This window comes from Mastigoproctus giganteus, chromosome 8 (assembly GCF_048544385.1).
Source record: "Mastigoproctus giganteus isolate SK-2022 chromosome 8, ASM4854438v1, whole genome shotgun sequence".
NCBI lineage: Eukaryota > Metazoa > Arthropoda > Arachnida > Uropygi > Thelyphonidae > Mastigoproctus > Mastigoproctus giganteus.
Window position 1 is genome coordinate 87231642 of NC_143582.1, and position 18623 is coordinate 87250264.

At 37.3% G+C, this 18623-nt stretch overlaps 1 protein-coding gene across 1 annotated transcript in view; it reads left to right on the forward strand.

The window, feature by feature from the left end:
- The window catches only part of Herc4 (HECT and RLD domain containing E3 ubiquitin ligase 4), a 768218-nt gene that overhangs the window by 272458 nt on the left and 477137 nt on the right, over positions 1–18623 (forward strand). Inside the window, exon 9 of the mRNA XM_090378812.1 lies at positions 3584–3720. Within this exon, the coding sequence (XP_090234938.1) occupies positions 3584–3720 (137 nt within the window). The remainder of the gene's footprint in view (positions 1–3583; positions 3721–18623) is intronic.

An 18623-nucleotide genomic window follows, 5' to 3' on the forward strand; every position in this document is an offset into this window, starting at 1 on the left:
ATGACGTCTAATGCTGTCCTTTAGAGCTCCCAGAGTTCGACATCCTTCCTGATACACCTAGTTCTTCAAAAAACTCCAGAACCAGAAGTCACATGGGGGGAGGTCCGGTGATCAGGGCGGCCAAGATGTCTAGAAACAACAGCTGATGACCCGTTCGTCTGTAAAGTGTTGCCTTAGTAAACTTTGGACACAACGGTGGATGTGGGGTGGCGCACCATCTTGCATGAATATGGTATCCTGAAGGCACCCACATTGTTGCAGCTCTGGTATTGTGAAATTTGCCATTTCATAATATTGCTGTCCAGTGACAGAACAGGTGTGGGGTCCAGTCGTTGTTAGCTGTTCAAAAAAATATGGCTCACTTGTAAATGTGGCTGTAAATCCACACCACACTGTCACTTTTGGAGAATGCACCGAGACATCTTGGATAGTTCGAGTGTTTTCTGTTGCCAAAATGCGACAGTTGTGCGTATTCACTTGTCCATTTAAGCAGAAGTGGACTTCATTACTCCAAAGGAAGTTCCATGGCCAAGTGATATCCACTGTCATTCGCGCCAGAAACTGAAGTGCGTATGTGAAATGATATCTGCATCACCGTGCATCATGAGCATGTGCATCGTGTAAGGATAGTACCACAACACCTGACGCATTATTAGCCTTACAGTGGAATACGGCATGTCCACTTCACGAGAAACAGCTGGAACACTTGTGCTACTACAGGGAGATTGACTTGATAAATCCATGATAGCCATAGCCGCATCTTTCAACATGAGAGGAGTCCACTTATTTTCGACCTCTACCTAGTTGAATACCGAGATCTCCGGTTGCTTCAAATTTCACAATCATTTTGTGGACAGCACAAACAGTCATAGGTCCATGCCTTATGCGCTTCTGATGCCAGAATTCTCTGATAGCCGCAGCTGCATTGTTGCTGTTGTTCTTGATAGTAGTACAGCTTCACTAATAGTGCTTTTTCCTGCAATGCATTGACATTTCTGCTGTAGTGCTGGGAAAACATCTACTGTATGATTTTGAAGAGACTGCTTTGCTTTTATATAGTACAATATGCTTAGTAGCATATTGTACTATATAAAAGCAAATAATAAAATAATAATAAAAGCATAATCATAAGTTACTGCCATAGCTGAGTAGTGGTGCTATGGCAGTAACTTATGATTATGCAAATATTTGCATAATCGTAACTAAGATAGTTACGTGCCATACAGTGACAAATTTTTTAACTAATTTTTTTTTCCAATAAATGCCGAGCGCCTTCTTTATTGTACCCGTTGTCCAAATTTCTCTTCAGTACAATCCTTAGAACTCGCTCCAGAGTCCTCTACATAGGGATACTTTGATTTTATCAACCCTGTATTTGGCTGGTGCTATATAAGCTTGCTTCCTTTCATCATATTCCTCTCCTAATGCTATTTATCTCTCTAAAAGGGCAATTTTATAATGGAAATTGTATTAGTTTTATATATATTTACATCAAATAAGCACAACACAAAAATCACTTTTAACTAAAGGATGCAAAACAGAACACGTGGCCAATATGTTTACAAATTCTGCTAGTCAAGCGTAAACCCTGAAATAAGTAGGCACCGGTTAACATGATCTCTAGAATCACCCACTTTATAGAATCAAATTTCAAAAAGCCAATCCAAAACATTGAAATGCGCTATGCTTTCACTGTTTATTGCCCTGGAAACTTTGGTTTTTCTTCCAGAAAACAAACTTGACCACAGAACACAAGCAATTTACAGTCAGTATAAATGGAGCAATATGGCCTTAGTCACTGATGCTTCTAAAAAATCCCAACAACTCCAAAACCATTTATTGCTATGTTTGGTTATTAAGAATCAGTTTTGAACACCTTCACGAAAGCACATTTCTAACAGTCGCTACCATAAAACAAAAACAATTTGCAGTTTCTGGTTTATTGGGCTTCTCTGTTAGTGCAATCTATTATAAACAGTTAGTAAATTCGATCTTATTGCATTTGTGTTAATCCAATAGTTGGAATTCTGTGGGTTTTTATATTGTTTTAGCAAAATGTGTTTCCTCGTCCATGAAATCATCAATAACATAAAAAACAAATAAATTTTCAGAATCTTCTCTTCATTACTGTTTTTTAAGCTTCATAAAAAGTAAAAGTAAAAGTAAAGTGCAGCCATTATCAACCCACTGCAGGATGGAAGCCTCCTCAACAATTCATGCTGAGGGAAATGGACCATAATCTACCACGCTGGTCCAGTGCGGGTTGGCAGATCGACCGTATTCAGCAGGCAGGGGCTTGAACCCCGGTCTACTCAAAGAGCGTGTGCTACTGCACTCCCGCTCCTGCCCACTCGGCTACGGAAGCTTCATAAACTTGTTCATAAACATATCTCACATCCATGTATTGTGTTAGTTGCAGTTTGTGCATGTTATTGATTGCTTATCTTTTTTACTGTTTTAAATTTTACAACAAAAAAATAAAATAAAATAAAATAAATAAATACGCAACCTCTTGTTTATTTTTGTTCTTGTATATGGTATCTTGTTTATACACTATACTGTACTGTTTACTGGTATTAAATTAAATTACTTTTGAATAAACAGTGTACATTATTATTCATTGTGTGTTTTTTCAGCTTCATTTGACTTTGTTATAAATCGTAAAATGCTTTAAACAATACCGTACATATGGCCTGGTGAAGTTTGTTGGGAGTTATAATCTCAGCAAGTTGGACTTACTTACAAAACTCGCTTATGTATATGAAAAAAAACAAAAAAAAAAAAAAAAAAACAAACAGTTAAGTCCATAAGTCGAGGAGTGTCTGTAATTGTTTAATCCTATCTTATGTAGTCTTACTTTCTTATTAGTTTCGAATGCATTTTTTTGCAAAGTTAACCATATATATATTTGTACAATGTTTACAGTAATGTACTTTCCTGCTGATTATACTGTATTAGAATTAAAATACAGTACAAGCAATGTAATGGTTTTCTGTCTAAAGGGTGGTGGATGTGTTACCTTTTATATAGAAAACAAACTTATGGAGCAAACAGAGTGTTCTACTTCGTGCACTGATCTCATGTTATGTAGTGCAATATAAGGCAACTTGTGAGTTGGCTTGTAAACCTAAATCTGAACCACATAAACCATCAGAAACATTACCTAAATCTGAACCACATAAACCATCAGAAACATTACCTAAATCTGAACCACATAAACCATCAGAAACATTACCTAAATCTGAGCCACATAAACCACCAGAAACATTTGAAAGAATACCAAAAGAAACATTACACAGAGCACTGAATAATGTGAGAATATGAGTAGAGAGTTGTGTTTGCAAAAGTGGTGGCCAATTAGGGGACATCATTATCAGATATTGAAGAGAGTTTGAAAACAGATAATTATATTATTAAATTGAAATAATAGTAAATGTCTTCCAGTTTGCACTGTAGTCATTTTATTTTTAATGTGGGTAGTTGTTTTTCCCGACCCTGTATGTATTTCCATTGGATAAAATTGAAATTGGAGTATAAAGTACTGAGAATATATTTTATAGTAATTATTTTTTATCTTTGTTAGATGTCAGAAGAAGTTCAGAAGGTAGTTCAAAGAAAGAAGAATCTTTACGGGAAATAAATTTATTAAAAGAAGATGTTGTTGTTCATAAAATAGTGTGTGGTGGAGACCATAGTTTTGTTATAGCAACTAGCATTGTTGTAAGTGCTCATATGTTACTAGTTTTATTGACCATTCCCTTTTTTGTGTTATGCTTTTGCATGAGCTAATTTCACATTCATTTACTAATTAATGTTCTGTATATAGCAGATTTCCTGCCTTTTATAATATGGCAAAATATTATTTCACTGCTAAGAAATAGATTTATGGTGCAATAAGTTGGTATTATAGAATATGGTAAACCATTTTCATTTAGTTTCGAATGCATTTTTTTGCGAAGTTAACCCTATATATATTTGTACAATGTCTATAGCATTACATTATTATGATTTTTTTTAGATTATCATTATTATTGTTATTCCCTTGTAATGTCAAAATCCTAATAGAGGTTAGCCTCTATTAGAAAATGCAACATCCTGGAAAGCAAGGTGTTGGGGATTTCAAGACTCAACGGGGCCCCTCATGGAATAAGCAAATACATTAGCTGTGTTAGAATTGCTAAGAGTGAAAACAGATGTTGCTTGCATGTACACTAATGCTAGGAGCATAGAAAATAATTTTGATGAATTTGAAATACTGGTCAAGTCATCAAATGCAGACATTGTGGGGTTACCAGAGAAATGGTGTCATTCAGTCATAAGGGATTTGAATGTGGTGAGTACAATATGTAGACACAGGATAGGAGAGGGTAAGGAGAGGATGTGTTGTTAGTTAAGAACATGAAATCAAAGACAGAGCATCCAGTTGACGTGAATAGCCAATGCAGTGTTGAGTCAGTTTGCTGTGACATAAGTGATGGGAAAACAAAAATGAGAGTAGGCGCATGTTATAATCGTAATGAACAACTGCACAGACATATAGAGTGGGCCAGTAAATCAGAATGTCTTATAATGGGGGGGGGGGCTTTAACTTTCCAAATATTGACTGGACCCAGTGGGTTAGCCACTTTCACAAATAGCGAGACTTTTGTGGATTTATTGGATGATTGTCTTCTACACCAGCAAGTTAAAGAGTCAACAAGAGAAAACAATTCACATGACTCTTCATGCATTAAGAATCTGGAGATAAAAGAACTGTTACATGGCAGTGATAAGTTTATTGATGTTAGGTTTTTTAAAGATGTAACTACTGTCAAGGGCAAAGGGATGGGCTTTTGTAAAGGTGACTACAGTGGTCTCAGACAGTTTTTAAATTCTATACAGTGGGGATAACTGATACTGATACCAACAGAAAATTCTAAATGGAAAGTATTGAGGGAAATAATTATTGACGCTGCTAAGCTTTTCCAAGTTGTCCTTGTGCCATAAAGCCCACAAATAAACAAACAGCTAGGCTTTTCATAGCATCCAAGAAATACTGTTCAAGTCACTTCTGGTGAGTATGAGCTTGGCACAACCAGGGTCCTGAGCTGGATATCATCATTTTTCTTGGTGATTCCCTTCTACTCTCTCTCTCTCTCTCTCTCACAATCTCTCTCTCAAAAAAAATTCACAATTTTTTTTTTTTGGCTGGTGCACCATATAGCTAATAATAATAAGTCTTAGAACTGATGAGACATGTGGCAGAGAAGAAAAATGCATGGGTTGTCTATAAATTATCAGCTGATACAGATGCCTACAATAGATATAAACTTAGTCTGCAAGCAAGTCAGAAGGAGGTTAGGCAAGCTAAGACATGTTATGAGAAGTCTCTGGCAAAGAATGCAAAGAAAAGCAGCAAAAGCTTCTTTGCTTATGTAAACTAGGAGGAAGAGGATGAACCACATTGGTCCAATACATAAGAATGGTTTAAATGTTGATGATCCTATTTTGGTTGCTGACAAACTGAATAGGTATTTTGCATCTACATTCACCCATGAAGTATGTCAAATTCTGAGTGGGACCTGAATGATTTTGTGATAACTGAGAGGAAAGTGGAGAAGAAATATTGAAGCTTAACATAAAAAAGGCACCTGTGCTGGATGGAATCTATCCAGTTTTATATAAGTGGCAACAAAGGAGGTAAGCAAACTTTTAGCAATGATTATGAGAGCATCCTTGGCTTAGGTGGGGGGTGAAGTCCCTGTGGACTGGAGATGCCCAAATGTATTCCCCAATTCATAAAGGGAGTTTAATGGATGACATGAGTAATTACAGACTTGTTAGCTTGACTTCTCTTTCAGGGGAAAGTAATGGAGGCGCTGGTTAAAGGAGTAATGCAGGACCTCTAGACAAGAATGCATTTATTGCAGTCACAGCATGGATTTGTTAGATGATCTTACCAATCTGATTGGATACTATGACACAGTAACAGAGGAACTAGATGCACAAAATAATTTTGACATCATATGCTTAAATTTCAGAAAAACTTTTGATACTGTTGTATAAAAAAGGCTGCTGTACAAATTGGAGCAGTGTGGCATTAAGGGCAGGTTACTACTGTGGATAAAGGGGTGACTGATTTGGCAAAGACAGAGTGGATATCATCGGCCACTGCTCCTCTTAGATTAATATTATTAATGGAGTGCCTCAGGGTTTATTTCTGGGCCCATTGTTATTTTCAGTATTTTAATTAACCACCTTTCTAGCCTTTGTATAAGTTTTTTCAGATGATGCAAAGGCAGGAGAGTTGTTAATTGCAATAATCAGGAAATCTGCAACATGATCTAGACAAATTAGGTAGGTTGACTGAACTGGCAATTGATGTTTAATATTTACAAATGTATGTTAGTTCATATAGGGAACATTAATCTCTGATTAATGTACAAACTGTGTGGTACCACATTCAGGGAAGCAGAGAATGTAAAAGATGTGAGGGTAATTGTGCAGTTAGATATGAAGTTCTCTGACAAGTGCAAACAGGCTGCTAGGACAGCTCATGGAGTTTTGTCAATGATATACAGGAATTTTTCCAGTAGATAAAGTAGTGATTATTCCATTATATAAGACAGTAGTCATATCAAATCTTAAGTACTGCATACAGGTCTGGAGGCCTCATTTTAGGAAGTATGTGGATCTGTTGGAATGGGTGCAGAGAAGAGCTACAAGATTATTGAGATGAACAAAAGGGTACTTTTACCATTAAAGGCTTCACTTCTGTAAAGTAAACTGCTTGGAGACTAGGCAAGGAGATCTAATTGAGGTTTTTAAGGCTTTGAATTGATCAATTAAGCTTGATGCTGATGGAATTCTTCTTCTTGCTCAGACTAGTCATGTGAAGGAGCATAAATTCAAGTGGGTATGGGGTAAGGAATGGTTGTGGCTAGAAGTATGTAAATTTGCCTTCAACCAATGTGGGTGGAAGTGCAGAAATTTGCCTTTAACCAGTTGGTGGTTAGTTTTTGGAACAAATTCCCATCTGTGATGTGGAGGTGGGCAGTTTGAATAAATTCAAGGAAGAGCTAGACAAACTTTTAGAGGGGATGGACAGGTGATGTGGAAAGCGTTTGCTTTTTTTCTTTTTTTTTTTTTTGCTGATTCTCTACAAGTTTGCTTTCTTGCATTATTTGCCACTATTAATACTAATACTGATAAGTGTATACCGTTTTATACTGTAAAATAACTTTTCTGGCTAATTGAGCAACTGCCTTAACCTGTGCTGAAGTATGTGTATATTATCCAAATTATTCACTTGGAAATGCCAATATTCTGTTTTATGCACAGTGTTACCTTTAGTTTTATTGTTTTATAGTTATTGATGTCTGATATATGCAAATTGATTCTTATGTATAATTTATTACTAATTTGTTAAATGGATTTTATGTTGTAAGTATGACACGATATAAGATAAACAAGTACATTTTGCAGAATAATAGATTTACTTCCATATGTATTAAATTTTATCTTTAAACTGTTATTGCTATGATTTTAAGGTAATATGCTAATGTTACAACATCATTTCAGGTTAGAAGAATTTAATGCTATGTTGCTCTGTGATGTGCATGTAGAGTCTATATAGTATATGTTGGAATTTTGTCCAGAGATATTGCTCGATGGTCAAATTTACTCTGCCAATTGTAGTATTTCATTACTTATCATTTGCATTCATAGTAAATAGATGGCTAAATGTTAATCACTAAGTTCAAAAAAGTTGGATGTAAACCAGAATTTCATTATAGGGAAGGAAGCAATAAGGTGGCTGGTATTACAATGTTAAAATAGGGAAGGAGATTAAATATTGATAGTATGAAAGCTATCCTAAGTAGTTGTACTCAACCCAGGACAAAGATTATATATACATTGTTTAAGTATTTTGATGGTTTGCTTTATTCTTTTTCTGTGCTCTCTATATATATATAGTATATGAGATAGGTATAGATATACATAGTATGTTGATGGCCATTTAGCTTTATTATATGGAATTATGGGCTAGTGCCACTGCCATAAAAATATGTAGACAATGGCTATAGTGTAATATATAGTATCTTATATTAAACTGGGTATTAGCATTAGTGCATAATTGTGAATAACTGACAGACACACCTAGTTAAATTTATGGAGTACACATAGGTAAATTTGTTAGACTGTTAAAAAATATGTATGCACAAGATAATATGCAAAATATCCATCATTGCATATCTACCATCTGGGTGATCTTTACAGGGGTCAGCCACCTGAAAAGAAAAACAACAATAAGGGGATTTTCTGTTTTTGCGATAATGAATATTCAGTATGGTGTTGCAGTGTCATCCATCTAGGATATCACAGTAAAAGATTGATCATGATGACTAGAATGCCTTCAAACATCTTGCAATATTAATGCAACTGCAGTCATTGAGGAGCCAGTTAATAATGTAGTTAAGTACGTCTCAGAAAGTGTTATCCAAGCAGTGGCAATTGCAAATCTGAAGAAATCGACTTGGGTTCCACCATTTCCAAAACTGTGGTGAAACAAAGAATGCACAGCAGCAAGAAAGGCACAAAACAAGGCATGGGGGATATTTTGTAGGTATCTTACCAAAGAAAATTTAGTAGCCTTCAAACTTGCATGTGCCAAAGCACATTACTTTAGATGTTACAGTTGGAAGGGACCTTGGATCTGCTTCACAGGCACCATAAAAAGTTGGCTGGGACAAAGTCTGTAAAGTGAAAGGCAAATACAGGCAGTTCTCGCTTTACGAGTTCCCGGGTTTACGAGTTTTTTTCCCACAAGTATCAAGTATCAACAAAATCGAAAATATGAACATTAATTGCAAAAAATGAATGTTAAACATTCATAAATACTGCATTCCAGACCATGTGCATAGCTATACAATACAGTGTACCCCGCTTTATGATATCAATCAGTTCCAGAGATACCATCGTATCATTAAAATATCGTAATGTGAATCCAACAACACATTGTTTTTTGGTAATTCGTTTCAAGATCTCGGAAGTTGAAAATTTCACTGTATAACTAAGCTATTTATCTCTCTAAAATATCATTTTTAAGGTCACGAGCATGACCTTAAGGCCATATAAAAGGTTGTGAGCGTGGTTTGTAAATTGTATTAGTCACCAATTCAAATGATTAAAATGCAAAGGCGCCTCCGTAGCCAGGTGGGCAGGAGCAGCAGTGCGTAGCACAGGCTTCTTGATTAGACCGGGGTTCGAGCCCGTGCCCACCAAATACGGAGGATGCGGAAAGGTCAGAGAATGACCACCGCATATCCCCGGAGCAATATGGCCTTAGTTGCTAATGCTCCTAAAAAAAAAAAAAAAAAAAAAAAAATTAAAATGCACTACACTTTCATCGTTATCATATATTCTGTTATAAGAATCAATTTTAAACGCCATCGTGATATTTTTCTAAATCATATTTCTGGAGGTCACGACCATAAAACAATAAAAACACTTTCCAGTTTATTGGGCTTTTCTGTTACAATTATAAATGGATAGTAAACTCAATCTTCTTGCATTTGTGAAAATACCAATAGCTGGAATTGCGTGGTTTTTCATGTTATTATGGTGAAATGTGTTTCTCTTTACTGAAATCTTCAGTCATAAAAAACATAAACAAATTTGCAGAATCTTCTCTTCATTCCTTTTTTTTAAGCTTCATAAACTTGTTACTCCATGCGAATCATTTTAGTTGCAATTTGTGTGTGCCGTTAAAAAATGCTTATGCATGCAATCATGAAATTTATAATTAAAAGAGAAGATTATCTTGGAAATAAATGCCTCTTGAAGCATTTCTGAAGAAGGCGACTCCTTGTGCAACAAACCGAGTGCCGAGCCAATAATGAGTGATCAACGCGTGTGCATTTACTCGATGATGATGAAGAATAAACATTCTTTAACATTTGTAAGTCTTAAATAATTTCTCTATAATTATAATTTGCTTGATTTTACAGGCTGCATTTTCATTTCCAAGTGCAAGTTCTAGCACATGCCCCCTCCAAATTAGACTTCAGTGGGGAAAACCTATGTGGAACCTCTTCACTAAATTGCTGACATCATTCTCTCTAATTTGTGGCATGACATAGGATATGCTGACACTGGCTACAACTGGTCTGGCCGGTGTGGGGAGATTTGTAGAGAGCCACTGTCCTCAATGCGGTCTTCCTCCCCAACATAGGACACCCTGCCCTATGCTCTGTTCCCAAATTACTCAATTACCCTTTCTTCCTTACCCACCTCCTACTCTTACTTTTGATCTGGTGGACACTGCTACCAAAATCATTCCAAGTTTGAGTAGGATCCACACTCTCTCTCTCTCTCTTGGCCATTTTGCCAAGGGGAGAAAGTTCCTCAAGGATCAGTCCTTAAATGTAAAACTTTTTGCGAAAATTCTATTACTGCACAACTTCCAACTATAAACAGCTCTCTTTGTTGATGACTTCTAGCATCTTTTTTTAGTCATTACCATTAGCTTTAGTAGAGGCACGTGGCACAAGAAAGCAAGCTTATACAGCATCAGCCAAAAAAAAAAAAAAACAAACCCATTTCACTGATTAATTCATTCCAGATGTTTGTATAGTTCTGCCTTGAATTTATTTAAGCTATCAATTTCCACAACCTTCCTTCCCTTTGCATGGAACGTTGTATTAGATGAATTTTTAAAGAAACAGATTTCCGGCATAACATTTATAGCGTACTGATGATTTAGTTGTATTAGTACAAGGAAACTCTTGTTCTTTGATTGAAAACAGAGCAGCAGAGGCTTTAGGTATGTTGGTGTGAAAATTACAAGTTGCAAATTTCCAAAGGTTCCAAGAGTTTCCAAACTGTTTAGATGCTTCTGAAGGGGGTGCCTTGTATAAATTGTGCCCCTACTGTTAGGCTTTATGGGGATGCAGTTCGGTATGTTAGAGTCACAAGGTGTCCGAGAGCAGGTGCAATTTGTGGATGTCTAATGTGAAGATGACGAGCAAACATCGGACCGGTCGCATTCCATTAGAATATCCAGTAAGAGGGCACATCGAACGTGACATCGATCCTGGGATAAGATTTCAGATCATTATATGAAAAGCAAATACTGTTTCGAGATTAATCTCATCATAGTACAACCTTCTGTCAAAGTAAATGTTCGATGTTTCTTACAAAACATCAGGAGTGTCAAAAACAAACTAGATGGCCTACTTGATTTGCTTTCCTCCGCAGAGTATGACTTCGTCATTCTGATTGAAACTTGGCTCAGAGATGAAATGGAAATTGCTGCCTTCACCTCAAATCTTGGCTATCACACGCTGGCTGCTAATAGAATTGGAAGACAAGGTGGCAATGTAGCAATCTGTTAAAGGAGTTCACTCCCCCTGATTAAGGTATCCACTTATCCAGGAGGTGACATAGAAGCTGTTCTTGGAATCTACCGAATTGCTGGTTTGTCGATCTCTGTGTGTGCCGTTTATTTCCCTCCACCGGTTTCTGAGGATTCTGTCCTTAATCTGACAGCATGGCTGTCATCCACAATCATTCATCGGCAAAAGCTCATCATCCTCGGAGACTTTAACCTTCCACTGCCAGCCACAAAGAAGTTCCTAGATACACTGTCATTGAACATGTCGGAAATGGGCATTTGTCTTATTCATGTTCCTTATTCATGTTCCTTATTCTTATTCAGGGCGATGCCACCCTGCAGCACATCTTCTCAAACTGTTTAGTAAAGGAAACCCTGACCATAACTGAGAACTTCCTCCCATCTGATCATGTTCCGATTACTGTTATGATATCTTTGCAGGCACCTAAGGATGAATGTACACAAGTACAAACTACAAACACTGTCAGGAGAGTATACAATCTAAAATACATCAACATTGGAAAAGTTACTACCCTTTTTCCAACTTCACCCATGGAACATACTGGCTGAGCTTAACATAAATGAGGCTGCCTACTGGCTTTCGAGATGGATGGAATTCATTGCAAGATCTGCAATGTCCAATACTTGCATCCTTAGTCCCCACTCAAAGCCATGGTGGAATGACCTCCTGACTAAGCCTTTAGGGAAAAACAGGCAGCTCATGCCTCCTACAAAAAGGCATCTGCCTCCGTAGCCAGGTGGGAAGGAGCAGCAGTGCGTAGCACACGCTTCTTAATTAGACCGGGGTTCGAGCCCATCACCACCAAATACGGAGGATGCGGAAAGGTCAGGGAATGACCACCGCATATCCCGGAGCAGTATGGCCTTAGTTGCTAATGCTCCTAAAAACCAAATAACAAACAAACAAGAAGGCGCCTTCACAAGAGTCATATGTCAAATTTTCCAAAGCAAGGATGGATTTCCTGAAGAGCGAACAATTTGATATTGACAATTTCATGAACGGCTGGCTATCCAGGGGAAAACGTGTGTGGCCCACAAGTCATACTTGCACCCCCTCTATCTTTAGATGTCCAGGAATGGTGTGAGCATGTACTGCGTTTTAAGCGAGATCACCGTGTGTCCAAAGCATTTAACGTTTTTTCACCTTCTAGTAATACAGAAATTTCCGATCTCATCTTTATAACAAGTCGGATGACTTCTGCTGATACTGCATCTTCTCTACTTCCGGAATTGGCAGGAAATAAAAATTGGCAGCTAACAAAAATAATAAATTCATTACCTGACAAGTCCACCATAGGAACTGATGCAATACCTCTTTTTAGTCTAAAAATTGCTTCTTATTTCATCAGCAAAGAGCTCACTTAACTCTACAACAGAGTACTCAAATTTGCATAGGTGCCTTCAAGCTGGTTATCATACAGAGTCATGGCAGTTCTGAAGAAGCCTTGTGCGAAAAGACTGGCTGACTTCAGGCGAATATCAATTGCCTCTCCCTTCTTGAAATGCCTTGAGAAGTGCATCTATAATGATATAGCACTTGCAATCTTTGCACATAGGCCAGAACATACCCATTATGCCATGCCTAATAGATCTACTGTAACCCTCCTACAGTCATTATCACAGAAAATACTTCACGCCTGGAACGACAACGAAGATCTTCACATCATTTTTCCTGGACATGAAATCTGCTTTCGACTCATTCCAAATAACACCCTTTCTTGCCTTACTTGAGAGATTCTACGGGATATCCGGAAATATGCTCGAGATTCTCAATAATTTGCTATCTAGGAGAATGCTTCACTTCAAAGGCAATGGCATTATAGTCACTAAAAGCGTCGAAGTAGGGATCCCACAAGGTGGTTCTCTCTCTCTCTCTCTCTCCCTTGCTATTTGCAGCAATATTCGTTACACTAATGCATCAAATTCCAGCTTTCCTATCGTATGCTGATGATATTGTATGCTACTTGCCATGCAAACGCCATGTTGGTGATTCACAAGAAAGATAAACCTCCTCTGAATCTGTAAACGGCTACCTAAATACCTTCTGTAAGTATGCCAAATTTTTTGGCCTGTTAGTCAATCCAGAGAAGTCAAACTATCTCATCTTTACGCCAAATCGGATGACTTCTGCTGATACTGCATCTTCTCTACTTCCGGAATTGGCAGGAAATGTTCTGACTCCCACTGTCAAATTCCTAGGAGTAATCCTTGATGCCAACCTCAGCTATAAAAAACAAATACAAGCTTGGTATTCCAAAGCCCTGAGAGCGTTCTGGTGAATGAAAATTGATCTGTGCAAAATGCACGATAAGCAAATAATCACGAAATACCTTGCAACTTACTTTTGTAGTGTGCTCTCCTATTCCATGGAAGTTTGGTCGGCGGCACCACCCACCAGCCTCAGGAAACTATGGGGCCTCGAATTCTGGGTGCTGAAGTGGGCCAACTTGTGATCTACACAACATCTAAATATACTCTCTGCTGCAACCTGCAATATATGCCCATAGTCCACAGAGCTCATGTGCTAAAAATAAAGTCATTCTTTCATCTGTGCTCAGCTAAGCAGGATCACATCAACATCTGGAACACAGTTGATTGGCGTTTGCCAGGCAGACATCTCTGTAGTATCCCCTCCTTGTGCTCAAGGCTCTAGCAGTTACAGAATTTCAAGAGACACTTCCCAAATGTGACTCTGGACACTCTCAACATCGACCTGTGGACTATAGACAAGGCATATCCTGATGGCATCTTCTATCTTGCTGTTTGTAAAGGACATTTATGTAAGTGCCAATCTTAGTTACCCAATGTCATTTCATGTTCTGCTCAACTCGTAGTCCTTTTTCACTGTAATTGCTACATTTTGATTATCATCTTTGTTTTTATTTATTAATTATTATTTTATTTCATTTTCTATTATAAAACAAAATCACTTTTATATACAACGAATTGTAAGATTCCTCTGGCTTTCTGGGTAAGGAATCACTATTGTATAAAATTTATGTTAATAAAGAATCTTATTATTATTATTTAGGTTTTTATTTTGAGGAGAATCTCTTTTTTACTGAGCACGTCAAGTTTTTGAAAACCAAAATTCAAACATTGTATGGTAAGCTTCGGAGGATCGTTAGGACTGATTGGGGAATCAAAGGACGATCTTTAAATTTATTATATGACTGCTTGTTCCCCCCAATGGTGACCTATGCCTCTAGAGCTTGGGTTCACAGAATTAATAATGTTGTTATACAGAAATATTTGATTCAAGCTCAGAGAATTGCTCTTCTTGTGTTGACACCTGCATGCTGGATTGTCTCCAATGAAGCTTTACAGATTATTTCTGAATGTCTTCCTGTTCAGTACAGAGTATTGCTGTCTAGATTATTATATTATACAAAACATAATACAGTCGATTCCGGTTATTTGGGACACATCGGGACTAGTGCATTTTGGCCCGATTAAGCGGCTGCCCCAATTATCCGAAGTTTCATGTAAATAGTTAAAAATACAATGTACTCCCCCACCCCTTTACAATTGGTTCACTGTTCAGTCAAATCACGTTACGATAGATTCACCATTGTAAAGTACTGTTCACTATATGATGTGTAATAAGCGTCGGGCATTGTGATCACGTTTGCGAATTGAATTTTAATTCTATTAAACTGCGATTCTAATTAGCGAAAATAGGAGGAATATTATCCATAGGCTATAAAAGTAAAGATGTATTAAGTACAAATTTACCCTTTATTACCTTACCAATTAAAAAATTAAATGATATGTGAAATTTGGAAGAATATACGTGATAATCAGAATAATTAATATGTACTGTAATATGTACATACTAACTAAACTGGTTGACATTTCTGTTCAATATCATTTGTGGCTGGGGGTTAATATTTAAAACTGTAAAAAGATAAGCAATCAATAACAAAGAACACCGCGCACACACACACACACACGCACACACAAATTGCAAATAACACGATATGCGCAAGTGAGAACAGAGTAACAAATTACAAAGCTTTAAAAATAGGAATGAAGAGAAGAGCCTGAAAATTATATTTTTTTATATGATTGAAGATTCCATAGAAGTGTAAACACATTTCACCATAATAACCCACAGAATTCCAGCTGTCGGTATTATCACAAATTCAATAAGATCGAGTTTACTATCAGTTTATGATAGATTTCACTAACACAAAAGCCCAATAAACAGGTGACTGCTAATTGTTTTTATTGTTTTATGGTTGTGACCTCCAGAAATTCGACCGAACTACGTGGTACTGTTGGGGACAATTGTAGGGTAATCTTCAGTGCTGCGGTCTTCTGCCCCGATTAAACGGCATTTTGTCCCAATTAAGCAAAGTAAATCCTGGCTATTTTCTCGATTGGGTTCTGTTTTTTAAGATTTGCCCCAAATAAATGGCTGCCCCGATTAACCAGTGGCCAAAATAACCGGAATCCACTGTATTAGAAGGACTATTCTGGGCATAACATCTTGCCCAGAGGAAAATATGAACTAATCTAAAGTTGATTTTAAATCTGAGAAAACAAGAATTGTCTTGCAAATAATGGACATGTGGCAAAATGATCCGGAAAATGCAGAAAAAGGCCGTTAGACCTTTTTTTTCCCCAATAATAAAATCAATCCAAAGTTAAAACCATGGCTTCAATTTGGTTTTCATGCCACAAGCCTCATTACTGGACATGGATTGGCATATAAATTGTCATTGTTAAGATTACATGAGCAGGGGCGCCTCCGTAGCCAGGTGGGAAGGAGCAGCATTGCGTAGCACATGCTTCTTGATATAGACCGGGGTTCGAGCCCTTCACCACCAAATATGGAGGATGCGGAAAGGTCAGGAATGACCACCGCATATTCACGGAGCAATATGGCCTTAGTTGCTAATGCTCCTAAAAAAAAAAAATAAAAAAAAAAACCAAACATGAGCAGGGGTCGTGTGTCTGTGGTGAACCAGAAACATGAACGTGTTATGCTGAATTGTCATTGTTATTTGAATGTCAGATCTAAATTGGAAAGATCAGTTGGTATTTTAGAGAAAGAGAAACTATCTCTGGTTCTTTCTCAGATTTTCACCTATTTGCATATTTTAATGACTTTGTGAATGACGTATTTAGAAGACAGAAAACACTAATGCGGGATAGTGGTGGCCTGCCTCCTTGTAGAAGGGACGGAAACCCACCTGAATAAGATTTATAAATGTGAAGTATAAAGTCGATTTTCCTCACTTGGGGGCCTAGTTGCTGAATTGAAAGTTCAAAAACAAAAATAAGAAAGGAAATTATCATGTAGGTTAGTGCAAATGCATAGTCATTCTACCTTGTAGAATGAGGCCTTTGCCCTTAGACACTTTATAGAAAGGAAATTATGTATTGCGCTCTTTTCATTGTCTATTTCAATCCATTGGAAACTCCGATTCAGTTAGTACAACATTACAGTTGATAGCCATGGATAGGCTGTGGCCTAGGGAGTGGCCTTTAGCATTAATGGAATCTTAAATGAATGTATGTATGTATATACAAAAATCACAGCAATAGTAGAATCAGGCAGCTAAGAAAACTTCAAGAAGTCAATATTATGTAACTCCACACAGGGACTGGGAAATTAAGCCATGTGGCTTCTACATTATGTAACTACATACACAAAATGGGAATTTAAGGTATGCTTCTTATACATCTATAAGAATAAGGCAAAAACTGTAATGACGATACAATCTTGAGACCACTTCTACTATGAAACTACGGATAGTATAGAAGATAGAGAGACAAAAGGCACATAAAACATTCATGTATTCTCAGAAGTAGTAAAAAAACAAGAATAAGACAAGTGAAAAAGAAAATAGGATAAGCAAACCTTTTGCATAATTATGAGATCATCCTTGGATTCAGGGGATGCCCCTACAGACTGGAAAGTGCTATTGTTTTTTCTATTCATAATGAGGAGGGGGACGTCTAAGTAATTACAGACCTGTAAGCTTGACTTCTCCTCCAAGGAAAATAATTGAGTCATTTGTTAAAGAAGTAATGGAGGACCATCTCGATAGGAGCATAGTTACAGAACGATTGTAGCATGGATTTGTTAAGGGGAGATCTTATCTATTGAATCTAATTAGATACTGTGAGATAGTCACAGAGGAGATGGATGCAAAAAAATAATTTTGACTTATTTAGATTTCAGAAAGCCTCTCATATTGTTCCATGTGTACAACTGCTGCTGTTGTTGTTGTTATTTGGTTTTTAGGAGCATTAGCAACTAAGGCCATATTGCTCCGGGAATATGTGGTGGTCATTCCCTGACCTTTCTGCATCCTCCATATTTGGTGGTGACAAGCTCGAACCGTGGTCTAATCAAGAAGCGTGTGCTACGCACTGCTGCTTCTTCCCACCTGACTACGGAGGCACGCAACACAATATACAACTGCTGCAAATTGGAGCATTGTGGCAGTGGGACAAGTTACTATTTTGGATAAAAGGATGGGTGAGTGGCAGGTGAGAATGGTTCTTAATAGTTACTGCTCTTCATGGACTAATTAGTGCAGTCCCTTAGGATTCTGTGTTTGGCCCCTTAATGTTTTTAATATTTAGTAATGATATTGATGTAGGCATATCAGATTTAATGTCTAAGTTGGCTGATGATACCAAGTCAGCCAGGGTGGTCAGTGACAGTGATCAAGATATGCTACTCCAACAACGACCTAGTAAATTAGACCGATGGCCTGAAAAATGCCAGTTCAAGTTTAACATTGAAATATTCTGGTAGCAAAAATTTCAGAATAATGTACTATTTGGGTGGTACCAAAGTACCACCCAGGTTAGTGAGGAATGAAAAAGACATGAGATTAATTGTACATGAATTTCTCTGAGCAGTGCAGACATGGTTCTAGGACAACTCATCAGTTCCATCAGTGATATATACAAGAATTTTACCAGTAGGGATAAGTGGGTGATTATCTGTATGCAGTACTCAAGGTGCAGACTGACCATTGTATAAGGTAGAGGTAGATTACACTTGAGTACTGCAAATGGGTTTGGAAACCTAATTTTAGGAAGCATGTAAATCTGCTGGAACAGGTGCAAAGAATTTCAACGAGACTAGTCAGTAGCACTAAAGGTTATTTTTATTAGCAGAATTCTTGAATTGAATTCTGGAAACTAGGCTTTTGTTGAGGAGGCACTGAAGTGTTTAAGGCTTAAATTGGTTGATTAAATTAAA